Source organism: Miniopterus natalensis, chromosome 11 (genome assembly GCF_054644295.1).
Source record: "Miniopterus natalensis isolate mMinNat1 chromosome 11, mMinNat1.hap1, whole genome shotgun sequence".
In the NCBI taxonomy this organism is placed as follows: Eukaryota; Metazoa; Chordata; class Mammalia; order Chiroptera; family Miniopteridae; genus Miniopterus; species Miniopterus natalensis.
In genome coordinates, this window is record NC_142091.1 from 46,334,472 (window position 1) to 46,347,744 (window position 13,273).

Below are 13,273 nucleotides of genomic sequence, written 5' to 3' on the forward strand. Positions count from 1 at the left end.
AGAAGGCTGGCAGCTCATACAACGAGCCCCCACTGCTTGCGGGGCCTCAGAGCCTCCTTTCTTCGAGATGTGGAGCAGGAAGGGTGAGCAGGGGTGTGCCTTTGGCTATTAGAACTCCAGGTTCAGAGGAGCCAGGCATGAATCTCCACCGCACATGAAATGACTGTAAAAACCCTTTTCTTAATCAATAGTATTTTATTGACAGTTATAAATATTTTCCATTTGTCCCCTATTTACAGTTGCAAAATAGTTTATGATATTATACCTTCACCCACCATTCAGCATCTTTCTAGAAACTCCATGAAAATTGAATAGGAAATAAAAAGCTCTTTAGGGGGGCCCACCAACCTGGTTCCCCGGACTTCAAACACCCCCACACGGACAGCAGGCAACATTGCAGCAGGTGCTACACAGTAGCAAAGGGGCAGGCAGGGTGGATCCCTGGTCAGGACTCCAGGCTCCTCAGGACGTTGGTGATGCTCCAGTGCTGGCCTGAGCACTTCTGCAGCACCAGCTGGAAGCCGAACTCCGAGTCGCTGTTCTCCTGCAGCTCCAGACAGCGCTTGGACTTGCGGTTCTGGATGGGGCCTCCCTAGGAGCCAGGGCAGAGAGTGGGGTCAGAGGGTGTGGAGGCAACACAGGGAGGTTTGGGGAGCCTGAGGCCTAGTGGCTGGTGCAGGCTGGGGCTATGTGTGTGTCTAGATGTCTGGGGTCCAGTGAGGATACGGGAGGTCTGGGGCCTGCATTCCCATGAAGCCTGCGCTCTCATCTCTGACATGTCGGTCTCCTCCCAGAGAATAAACTTGTGCATCAGTTTTCTTCACAGAGCCCCAGCTCTTCGCTAGATCAGAGATACCCCATCTCGATGTCCATCTACCTGGCTGGGGTGTGGCATCCTGGGTTGCTCCTACAGCTCATATACGGGGGGGGGGGAGCTAGGCCCTGTTCCCCATAACCATAAGCTGGGGCCCTGCTCCGGAAAGCCTAGTTTCTTGAAACCACCCAGTGATCAGCCTGAATTTGAGTATCACCAGACCTCCTGCTTTTAGGGTCTATGCCCCCAACTGGATCTCTGGAGCCATCAGTCCCCTGGAGCCTGTCTATAAGGCCACTGGGCTCCCTCATCCCTGGACATGCATGGTTTTCCAATACTACTAGTGTTCTTGAATGTTCTGTGGCCATGCATACTCAGTTTATACCCCAAACACTCGGGCTGCTGGCTATGTGCCTGAGAGTCAGCACTTGAGTGTCTCTTAGTTATATTGAAAATGTGCTCAGTTGGGCTTTGGCCTCCCAAATGTGCAGAATTGCCTGGGCTGGGCGGTGGTCCATGTAAGTAGGCCCCTGGTAGTCCCAGAACCTTCTGTGTTTTTCGTCTCAGCCATAACCAGGCATCTGTGTGGTGCTACCTGAACGGCCTCCATACTTCAGCCATGGGGACCTTTGGCTTTGTGTGTCCACCTGCAGGGACAAAGCCCCCAACCCCAAATCAGCACTTTCTTTCCCAAGTGGCTCTGCCTAGGAGCATCCTCCTCTCATGGAACAAAGATCCTTGTCTCAGGGGCATCCAGCAAGGGGACCCAGGCCATCCCTCAAGTTCTCATACTTGGATCAGCTCCTCCTTCTCCACCCCTTCCCTTCTGACAGGGGGGGTGAGGCCCATGTCCCCCAGTTCTATGCTTTTCCACGTTGAGCTCCTTGTGGAAAAATTTTGTATAATTTTTCCAGTCTGGTTGCCCTCCCTTTGTTTTGTGTCACTCAGAACTGACTGCAGAGCATAGACCACCTCCTTTCCACTGGACAATAGGTGCTTTCAACCTAGCCAAGGAATCAGCACTTTTGGAGGCCACACCACGATCCTGAATCACGCTGGGATGACTGTGGAGGACAACCTCAGTCATCCTCTCAGAGGCTGTGGTCCACCTTGGGTCCCCATTCTGTCCCTCAAAGGCTGGACTTTTGGACCCAGAGGCATCCATGTGACACCTGCTCCAAGCAAGGCCAGCCCACCTGTCCACCTGGCCCTTTCTATGGCTTCTGTGTAAATGCTTGCAGCTTCCAGGCCCTAGCACATCTGCTGCCACCCAGAGGCTCGGCCATGTGGCTGGTGCTTCTTTAGCAGGACTCCTGACCCTCCAACATCCCGCCCAGACCAGTGGTTGTCCCATCCCACTGCTGGGAGTGGAGTGCAGGCAGGGCTGGATGAAACCAGCCAGCTCTCTTATTCACAATGCCTGCTAGGGTTTCAGCACCTTCGGTGGAGAGGTAGAAAGGGACAGAGCTGAACTCAGATGCTTCTTTCCTGGTAACCAGCTGAGCAATCCCTGAGCAATCCGCTCCCCCCTCCTGGTTCATTATCTCTAGGGCCAGATGATCACTTCTGTCCTGATTACTGGAGGATGAGCTGGACAGATGGGAAATCCCTTTATCAGCCACAAACAACAAACGGATTTGAGGCTGTTCAAAGTATGAGGTGGGGGCTCCAGAGAAAGTGCACAGCAAGCAGACAGGGCCAGACCAAGTGCCCTCTCCACTCTGCTGTAGATTCTGACTGCTCAGCATGTCCTCAGGGGCTGGGCCAGGCCAGGCCTTGTCAACAGCGAGGCTGCATCAGCAACCCCTGGATCACAGGAGCTCAGAGAAACTAGTCCAAACGGGACTGCATCCCCTCCTTTCCCACCAGCCACTCAGGCACATTCTGAACTCTCTGCAGGGCACCTTGCCAAGGCCGAGAGGAAGACAGGGGCAGAGGTCTCTCTGAGAAGTAAAGTGTTCCTTCAGAGACTCAGCTGTGACATTTCCCAGGCCCTACCCTGGCCCAACTATGCCCTCAGCACCCTAGAGACAGGAAGTGTGGTGACTCTGGAGCAGGAAGAGCCAGTGTGGCCTCAGGGAAGAATGTGGAAGAAATGGAATGAGGCCAGGAGCAGGGTGGGTTGAAGGAGACACAGCCTTTGTGAGAGTGTCTGGGTTCATCAGGAAGGCCACTCTGACTGCCATGTTGAGTATAGAGTGTTGGAGGGAGGGAGGAGGCAGGAACCTGTTAGCAGGCTCCTGTCCTCACACCCAGGACCAGCGGCAACCTCTGGGCCTTACCCAGGGCTCTGGGGGGCTGAGGCTTGAGGCAGAACATGGGGCTGACCCCGCCCGCTGTGGAGGGTGCAGTCATTTGGTCTACTAGTCTAGTCGTCTAAATTATTTGTATAATACAACTACAGGATCTGGAAACACATAATACTTTTAATTAAAGAATTTAAATAAGGGCAATTAAACCTGGCAGGAGAGATGCTGCGGCACACAGAGAGCTCAACTGGAATGGGAACCAAATTAAATATGGAAACAGCATTTAAAAAATCGAAAGCTGAATGTATAGACTTAAGGCTAATAATAATTCCCAGAGCTAAGTGCCCAGCCCAGCCTAGTTCCTTCTCCTGGGCCTCTCTGGAGTGGTGACTAGCAAAGACATGAGAGGTGATATGAGTGGAAGCCAAGAACATGGGCCTCTGCTCCCAGCCCTGCCTCTGGCTCTCCCTGGCATGACCTGGGAAAGGGGCTGAGCTGCTCTGGGCTTGAGTCTTCTCCTTTGCTAAAGGTGCTATAGCTCTGGGGGCACTGATTCTCTCTCCACGTGGAGCACTGACTATGTGCACAGTGGCATGTGGATCCACGGTCCATCAGCCCCTTAGGCTGCGGCATTGAGGAGCTGACCCCAGATCACACAGCCATGCATTTCCTCCTTGCCTCAGTTTCCCCAAGTGTGTGTCTGTGGCATCTGGAGATGGAACAGCTGGCACTGGACTAAGCAGCCTGGCTCTCCTTGGAGATGTAGGCTGGGTAGATGGATTGGACAGAGTTCCTAAAGGGCTTGTTAAACCATAGATCACTGGGCCCCACTTTTCTGATCCCATAGGTCTCCAATGAGGCCAAAAATGTGTCTCTTTAAACTTCCAGGTGCTGCTGCTGCTGGTCCAGGGACCACACTGGGGACCGCAGACAGCATCCCTGTCTCAGGAAAGGGTGGGCCCAGCTGGTCGCTGGCACTCGCTTCCCTGAGGAGCAGCACTGGGAGCACCTGGGCTGAGCTCAGGCCGGTCTCAGGTCTGCAATCAAGGTGTCGAGCTGTGGGCTGAGTCCTGCATTGCGAAGACTTCTCTGTTTATTCAGAGCTCCCGTCCCACTCTCTGTTCTAATTCATTTTCCATGGGCGAGGGGCCTGATGAGGCTTTGGCTTTAAGCACAGGGGCTCGGGAGTTTCCAGGTTAAGCAGTTAATAATTAGTAATCAAACACTTCAAAGCATAGGTGGGATGTTAGTGCTGCTTACAGATACATGAGATTAAGCCATTTTTACAGGGGAAAAGGGTCTCTCTGTACTATGAATATGCAACACTGCATTTGTTCAATAACTACTTTGATGTTTCTTTCTTCAGGGACATTTGGTGCCTGAGGGAGATCTGCCTGGGATTCATGGTGAAGCTCCATTGGACTGAGGATGGCGCAATGGCGATGTCCATTGCGAGAGGGGAAGGGGGTGGGGGTTGTGAAGACAGCAATGCGGTAGGAGGGAGTGTGCTGAGCAGGCAGGAATCCAGCCAGTTCAGGTGCACCTGTGACTTGGCTTGGCAGGGAGACCCCCGCCCCGAACTCCCACGGCAGCCCCACTGGCTTTCCAGAGGCGAGACAAAGGCAGCATGAACCCCAGATTTGACAGAATTCCCAGATTTGACCTTGGACAAATTATTCAATTTTTCTGTGCCTCAGTTTCCTCATCTGTAGAGTGAGGATAATTAAAGTATCTAATAGCATTGTCATGGGGATTAAGTGATATTTATAAAGCAGTTGCAGTAGTACCCAGCACACAGTAAGCACCATATAAATGCTTGATAAATACATTTCAAAACCTCCCCCAGGTCTGCATAGTGGGGCACTGAGCAGTCACTCCCGGGCCTGGCTCCTGATCTCTGTGGGCTGAGCAGGGGGAGAGGGAAGTGTGACTGCCATAAACTAATGATAACTAAGAAAACATCAGGGCCTAAACAGAGCTGGGCCAGTCCCCGAACTGGACAATTCCACACTTGCTCCTCCATGTGACATGGAAATGAAAAGCTGTTTTATTCCACAGCCATATGAAATACCCGACTGTAGTCTTTTCTTCTCAGCACAAAATGTTCTCAAAGTTGGACTTCCTGGCAGAGCTTGGGGACTGGGGCTGGGGAAAGTCAAGGACTCCTCCTCCCATGTGCTGGGAAATTCTTTGGCAGAATTAATGGTGCTCCCTGGGAAATGTGCTCTGCAAATAGGTTCTGTTTTGAGTAGGTTACTCATCTTGCATCAAATTATCAAATTAGACCCCACAAATCAGAGCCGACTGTCCCTGGACAGGCGGGCTTGGTGTGTGATCAGCTCTCTTCCGGGAAGTCTCATGCTCTGGAAACTCTCTTCTCTCCTGGCAGTAATAGAAACCTCTTGGTATCCTAGATGCTTCTCATTTAGAAAATGCATAAATGCTTCTATGAGAGTGAGAAAGCACCGCTCTGAGGTGTGGGGACGGCCCGCCAGTGGAACGCTGATCTCTGTGCCCTTGGACTCCCAGAGGGGTCTTGCTAAGGCGTCCACCAAAGAACCCTGACGGCCATCGGGAGTGGTGGCACACCCCAGTCTGGCAGGAGCATGAAATACAGTCTGAGCACCCGACGATTCATCAGAGCCTCCTGTTTTCAAAGATCTTCATACAAATTTGTACTCCACTCCATACTGTATGCATACTTGATTTAATATAAAACATCCACTCCCTCCCTCCCTCCAATCCGGAGTTACAGTAGGGAGAAGTGCCCGTTACCCTGTAACTTTGAGTACCCCACTTAGTGCATGTAGTTGGGATGCACTACCACCTAAAAGTGTTCTTCGTAGGAACTAGGGATTATCCAGCTGAGCAGGGCCCTTTGACTATTACATTGAAATGTCCTTGAAATACAGCAAAAATATATTTTTTTCTTTTCAGCATGCATACGTGCAAGGAAAATCATCGAAGGTTGGATTTTGTTCATCTTTGGGTCTCCCACACACTGAGCTCCAGACCTGGCATGTTGGAGGCCTTTAATTAATATTTGTGCATTTTTAAATGAAGGACTCCTTCCTTTGATCAACAACATACTGGATGTCTCCTCTCCCAGGCTTCCCGTTAAGGGCTGGAGATACTGAAAGCGTAAGACAGTCCTGCCCTTCAGTCTGCAGAAGACAGGAGCATGGAGTGAAATAACAAATGATTCCACAAAGTGGGGGTAAATATGACCCTCATACAAAAAGCTCAGCTCATTTTCAAATTCACGCTGCTTTTTACTAAGGCAGAGCCCATGGGGCTTTTCAGTGAAAAGGCCCTTCTCAGGATTGCTGTCTAACTTCAGCTCAGAATTACAGAATTTCGGGGTTGGCAAGCCCTTAAGACCATCCAGTCCAGCTCCATTTAGAGCTGTAGAGCCTTAGGTGGCCTGCAGAGTATCCCCTGAACCCACCTCTTTTCTGAACTGCCAACCTCGTGTCTGGACAACTCTGACTGTGAGAAAGCTGTCCTATAAATTGTCCTGGATTTTCTCCACTGTTCCTCCTTCAGGGCCACACAGGACAAGTATGCTCTCTCTTGCATAGGGCAGCCCTTCAGATATCTGAAGGCACAGCTCAGGTACTCCCTCCCGATATCTTCCTGGCCCAACAGTCCCCATTCCTTCAACTGGGCCTTTAAATGAATAGATAGATTTTAAGGAAGCTGGGCGTTAGAGGACACACACCACGACATCCTTCCTGTGGCAAAAACTCCTTCAATAACTCACGCATTTACTTAGCCATTCAAAAGCAATGGTGGCAGAGGGGACAGTGGGGGTCTCATTACCACTGAGAGGCACACAAGGCTCTCTTCTGTAGTGGCCTGATATCTGCACCCTTCCCCTCTTTCCATTGGTCCAGGGGACTCTTCACTAGCACCACATCTCCAAAGGCAGAATCCCCAAATCTCAGCATGCAGAGTACTCTCGAAAGATACAAAGTCCTAGACTTCATGCATGTGAATTTATAATCTCAGGTAGTTTAGGAAATTCTTTAAACCTGCAGGAGTCACGAGCTAGAAAAGTCACCCAAGGCAATACCTACCACTTCTAATGTTAATGAAGTTTCATCATGCTTTGGTATGGTGCCTTTAGAGACATGTGCCTTGCTTGAGAGGGACAACTCTGATGGCCCACTGGTTGTTCTTCAAACCCAGAGCCTGGGGTGGTTTGGATTAATAAGCCCCCCTCACAACTACCTCCATTTAACCCATCACTACTTCCAATAGACTGTTGAAATGTCTCTCAAAGTCCTACCAGTAGCTGCCTGGCTCCAGGTCCCTGTGCTAAACAAGTCACCCTTCTCTCACAGAGATAATGGAGCTGCCCCTTCACCTGCTTGCCTGTCTGCAGCCTCTTTTCTTCCAACCCGTCCATACTCTGCTGCCAGAGGGACTCAGACCCATCTTTTCACTCCACTGTCTAAGGACCTCCCTTAGCCCTCCCTTTGCTTTTAAAATGAAGTCCAAACTCCTTAGCTCCCAACAACCACCATTATCTGCTCAAATTGACTCTTAAGTCTGATCTCTCTCTTGCCCTTGTTGAAAATTCCAAATTCAGTCCACAACATCACTGAATTTTTATTTCTCAAGTGTGCTCTGCTTTTTCTTGCTGTTGTCCAGGCTGAGCCTCTACATGGAATGTTCTTCTCTCTTTCTATACCTGGGAACTGTCCTACAACTTTCAAGATCTGGATCAAACAAGCCTTGAATGTTCCCTGAGTTCTGCAGACACAGCCTGCCAGCCTGGGCTCCCAGGACACCGTACGCTTCTCCTTCTGCTCTCATCACCCAGTTTTGCTATGAGTTTACATGCCCATGAGCTCCTCCAGGGCAGAGGCCATGTCTGAGTCATAGCAGCACCCCCGGTGCCCAGCCCTGTGCTCCATAAACGTTTGATGAATGACTGAAGGAAAGAATGTTCATTATTGGAAAATCGCTCATCAGAGCCCTGCTTGTCAGCGTTACCAAGAGATGTTTTCGTCAAACGTGGTTTCTCAGTGTCATAATCGAACGCTGTCCTGATTCATCCTGAAGCATTGAGAATTCAGGAGAGCTTCCCAGGGTTAGAGGAAAGGCATTTTATTTGTTGAACAGAAAATCAGGGTATGAGATGGAACACTAAGATATGCAAATGCCTATCTTTGTAGGCGAAGGGGGGAGAATCACACTCGATTATTTTGAAATTAATTCAGCCTGAGTGTCTGTGGAGTTTAAATGCAGCCCTCAGGGGAGTAAATAATGCAGACTGTGAAACCGGGAAGGAGATTTAAAATGCTCCACTAAAAGCTCCTTTCAGCCCAACCTCTACATCAGAAAATTCTAGTTGGTAGGATCCCTATGTAATTTGCAAAGATTAAAACCTGTTGCAAGAAAATCTGCCCAAGTACACGACGTTAATCATTTAGGAGTCTCCCAGCATCCTCTGGGCTTGTCACTAGTTGTTCCTAACCAATGTAGGCTTGGGGACAAATTTCAGATCACTTGATAAGTATTGATCATTTTGCTTTAAACAAAAAATTCACATATGTTAATTTTAAAATATCAAGTAAGAGTAGCCGCTCTGGATTTGCAAATAAGGATTTAAAAATATTATTTCCAAACAGTTGCCTTGGTAGAAGGATCAAAGATGTGACTGCCAAAGCACTCTGGGAGTTTTAATTAGATAGATGCCTACATAGCTGAAGGCTGCCCCGTCCCCGAACTCCACGTGACAGCATGGCCTACTTTGTTGGTCACTGTGTCCCTTCAAGCAGGAATCCTGCGGGGCTGCCTGTTCAATGCCATATGCTGAGATGAGGAAAGGAAGGAGCTGGATTTGGGGTGTCTGCTTCGAGGACACCCATTTTAGCAGAATGTTCCTTTCTCCATCCCCATCAGGGATGGAGAAATGAGATGAGGGCCAACGAGGGGCACAGAGGCATCCAGATCTGCACAGATGAGCTGAGTCACCCAGCCCCACCACCTGTGGGAAGGCTGTGAGGGCTGGAAAGGAGGCAGATGGGCCTGCCTTGGAGGCTGGGATACTGAAGCACCCTGGATTCAGGTTAAGCTGCCTGTTGGAACTGTAGCTCCATGGCTCTTGGGCTGTGTGACAGTGGCCAGGTGATTTAATCTCATTGTGGCATCTTTCAGATGGAGTTGCTATCTCATTAACACTGAACTGCATGAGGCTGGACACAGAGAGGGGAGGTCCCACAGAGGGGGCTCTGTTTCCCTGGTGATTCCAGAGCTCCTGGGAGGAGCAAGGCCTCTGAAGGGAGCTTACTTTAGTTCAAGAACACTCTCATCTGGGTGACACAAAGTCCCAGAGCAGCAGGTGCCTGGCTGGGCCATGACCTCCAGGGACTATTGCAGGGAACCCTGGGTCTTCTCCCCTGCCCCTCTCCCAGTGAGATGAGGCACAAGGCCCTTCACAAAATGGCCCCAAGACACTGTCTTGGGTGGCAACCTTGTCACCTGCAGTGACCCCTATTGGAGGAAAGAAGAAGGGAGGGTCATAGATCAGAGCCTACCCAGCACTGTCTATACCTGGAAGACTGGGTTTCATCTCCTGAGAAGGGGCTGTGTTGAAGGAATTCCAGAGTTTAAGGCCAGAGAAACCAGAGTTTAAATCCCAGCCCTACCTTTACTGTGTGACTTTGTACAGGTGACTCCCCACTCTGAGCCTGTTTCCTTATATTTAAAAATTAAATAACATGATAATAAAACAACAATGACAATATAATAATAACCCAATTCACTAATGCAAGTGAAACTCCTTGCATGTAGTAAGTGCTCAATAAATCCTGAGAATTGGCTGGAGTCACAGCCTCCCTCTGGCCACAGTGTCCCTCTCCTCCCTTACCCTCTCCTTGGTCCCTGCCTCCCCCCATTTCCTTTGCTCTGGCTCTTCCTGGGGGCTCTGGGCTCCTACCTGAGAGAACTGCCAATGAAGCTTCATTCTCTTGGCTTTGGCGTAACTGCACTCTATGAGCCGTGGCCGGCTGTTGACGTCCACCAGGCACTGGTTGTCGTCGTCGTCGATGGTGGGGCTTAAGACGCCCACGTGGATCTGCTGACTGCTTGTGTAGTACACGTTCTGGGGGGAGGAGAATGAGGTTAAATGCTGACAACCCGAAAGGTGGGGAGGGTAAGCTGAGCTTCTCCCCAAGCATCTGGCAAAGGGATCAGAACTCAGTGGCTTTCAGATATTGCAATGGACAAGACAAAATCCTTTAACATTACGATCCAGTACAGCATCTGGTCCACATGCACAACTGAGACAAATTTTTCAAGAAATGAAACTTAGCCTCCCTATATGCAATACTTCCCATTCTGTTCTTCCATTTAAAAACATTGGTCAAAACCTCTTAAATTGATTTCACCACCTACTGTTTAAAAAATACTTCTTGAATCCATTATTTCTGGCATGCTGACTTCCTCCCTCCGTAAGTACTTTATGCAAAGATATTGTGCATGGCCAGTAACTAAAGAGTAAATATCTGGGCCACACTTTTAGGGGGTTCAGGGACTTGTGGGATGGGAGGTATACAACAGGGAATTTCTATCCACACTAAGACTGTGTACAGCAGGTGTTGGCAAACTTTTTCTTAAAGGGCTAGATGGCAAATAGTTTTGGCTTTGCAGGTGTACTGAGAGGTTCCCAAGATCACCCCCAGGTTCAGTGATTTGCTAAGACTCACAGGACTCAGTAGATGGCTGCACTCACGGCTATGGTTTATTACAGTGAAAGGACACAGATCAAGTCAGCAAAGGAAAAAGGCACATAAGGTGAAGTCTGGGGAGACCTAGGCTAAGCTTCCAAGGGTCCCCTCCCAGAGGTCTCAAAGGATGCACAGAATTCCTCCAGCAAAGAGCTGAGACAACCCGTGTGAAGGGCTGTTATAAGTTAAGCACCCAGAGTTTTTACTGGGGCTCATCATGTAGGCAGTCTCTGCCTGGTATGTACGAAAATTCCAGCCTTCCAGAAGGAAAGCAGGTTCACACAAGCAGTTTAGGCACAGTGAGCTACTCCTATCAGTGTGGGAATGGTGGGAACCTTCCTGAAATCCAAGTTCCCAGACTCCAGTCAAGAGCCAACCCTGTAAGCAGGCCTTTCCAAGGAGGGAGTCACTGCTATGCTGTTTCTGTACTGAGGGCCACACAGTCTCTACCAACCTGACCTTGCCACTGTAGCATGAACACAGAGACAGATGACACATCAATGAATGGCTGCATTCACTAATGCTTCACTTACAAAACAGGGGCTGTCCCATGGGCTGTAGTTTGCTGGCCCTGGTGTGGAGGAAAGCCACATCACCCTTGGCCTTCAAAGATTTCAGTCACTTCTCCAAGCAGTGGTTCCCAACAAGGACTCTAAGTGGGAGGCCATAGGGTTCTGCGAGCTCTTTTCTTCACTTTCCTAAATGAATTAACACTCTACCTATGATTAGACCTCTGGGCAAATCGAGATGCCACATTTCTTTGCTTTAGGTTAGAATTCAGGGTGGGCCCTCTTATGATCTTGATCTATTAAAAAAATCTTCACTGGTAAATATATTTTTGATTCATTCCAAATGACAAAATGAAGTATTTCTTGCTTTAGTTAAAAAAGGTGGTTGACAAGGACTTTTAAAACATGGGTGCAGGGCACCGAAGGGGGTAATTAAGGGGTGGTTCCTCAGGGCCATGTTCTTTCTGATGCCTGGAAGTCCAGGGAAGGGGTGGAGAGATAGGCAGGGTGACTCCAGACCTAAGAAGAACCTCAGGCCAGGGTATAAGTCAGGGCCCCAACAGGGAACAGATGGCACACTCAAAATAGGAGAACTGCCGAGGATATACTGAAGGCACAGTTCTCAACAGCATGGGTGGGGTGTAAGGGCACCACAGGGATAGTACAGGTCCCTGGGGATGGTAACGTAGAGCTGTTATTATTCCTAGGCCCAAAGGGAAGAGAGGAGAGAGCAGTTACCAGAACCTATAAGAGAAAAGTTATGTGGAACCGGTTGACTTGAGAGAAGATTCAGGAAGGAAGGTTTGGGGGGCAATGGTGAGTGGTGGTGAATAAATACCCTGACTCCACCCTCCCATCCCCACTCTTCTTCTGCTGGATCAGCCCATTGGCAGGACCCATCTGGAAGCCAGAGCACACGGGAACCCTTTGAAACACTCCATAAAGTCAACGTCTCAGAGTTGAAGGAGGTTGGAGGGACAGGTGGAAGACACTTACTATAGCAAAGATCTGCTCTCTAAGGTAATTTCACAAGTTAGCAAGTCCATAGAAATAGACACTGAAACTACTCAAGTTTATTGATTCTTCCCATTCAGAGGTGAGGGACCATGGTGACCAAGTTCTGAGCAGAGGCCAAGTGCAGAAGCCCCGGCTTCAATGTGGAGATGTGACCAGAACACAGAGGCACGGGAGGCTATTCAACACCTAAACTGGGTAAGAAGTGGGCTTTGACTCAGGATCCCGGCACCATCCTTTTGTGGCCTGGATTTCCAGTTGACCACCAAGGAAAGCTGATGACCTGCTGTGGCTTCCAGTTTATCGGAGTTGAGGGAGAATTTGATAACTGATACGATTTAGGAAATCAAACAGATGCAGTTAAGCGTCTCACCATCCACCCATCCATCCATCCATCCATCCATCCATCCATCCATCCATCCATCCAACAACAAACAATCTCTAACTTGGTTTTGAGAATAGAAATGAGAAAGCTATGACCCCTGTCCTGGAGGATGCAACAGCCAAGGTAGGGAAACTAACATATCAGGAAATAATGGCCTTAATCTCACTAATATAAGAACTGTCTCCACTTCTTCCACTCGCCGACCCCAACTCTTGCTGCTTTGAGAACAGAAATGAAAACTCATAACCTCCAGAGCCTTCCCTGAATATGCAATGTGAGGCCTCCGTCTGTCGCCTGGGCTTCCTCCCCAAGGTACACAGATACTTCTTCCCTTGGGTTGAGGGCACCATGCTCTCTCCTCAGCTTGTGTGCCAGGACCCAGGGTTCCCGAGGCTCAGGAGCAAGGCAAGGACAGTCAGGGAGCCAGTCACTGCCCCCCCTCCTCATCCCCATTAGGGTCTGGCTCTGGTTTCCAGGGCAGGCTCCACAGACACACGTGGCTGCCCAGGTAATAGCTGAAATCAGTTTTACCCACTTAGCTGCTCTGAAGTGCTTGGGGGAGA

The 13,273-nt window shown here is 49.6% G+C and overlaps 1 protein-coding gene across 1 annotated transcript in view; it reads right to left on the minus strand.

The window, feature by feature from the left end:
- Window positions 1-216: 216 nt before the first annotated feature.
- Window positions 217-13,273, minus strand: part of GALNT18 (polypeptide N-acetylgalactosaminyltransferase 18) — a 273,895-nt gene continuing 260,838 nt past the window's right edge. The window contains exons 10-11 of the mRNA XM_087821731.1: window positions 10,013-10,177; window positions 217-592 (exon numbers count right to left, since the gene is read on the minus strand). Coding sequence (XP_087677857.1) covers window positions 446-592; window positions 10,013-10,177 — 312 coding nt within the window. The 3' untranslated portion in view covers window positions 217-445. The remainder of the gene's footprint in view (window positions 593-10,012; window positions 10,178-13,273) is intronic.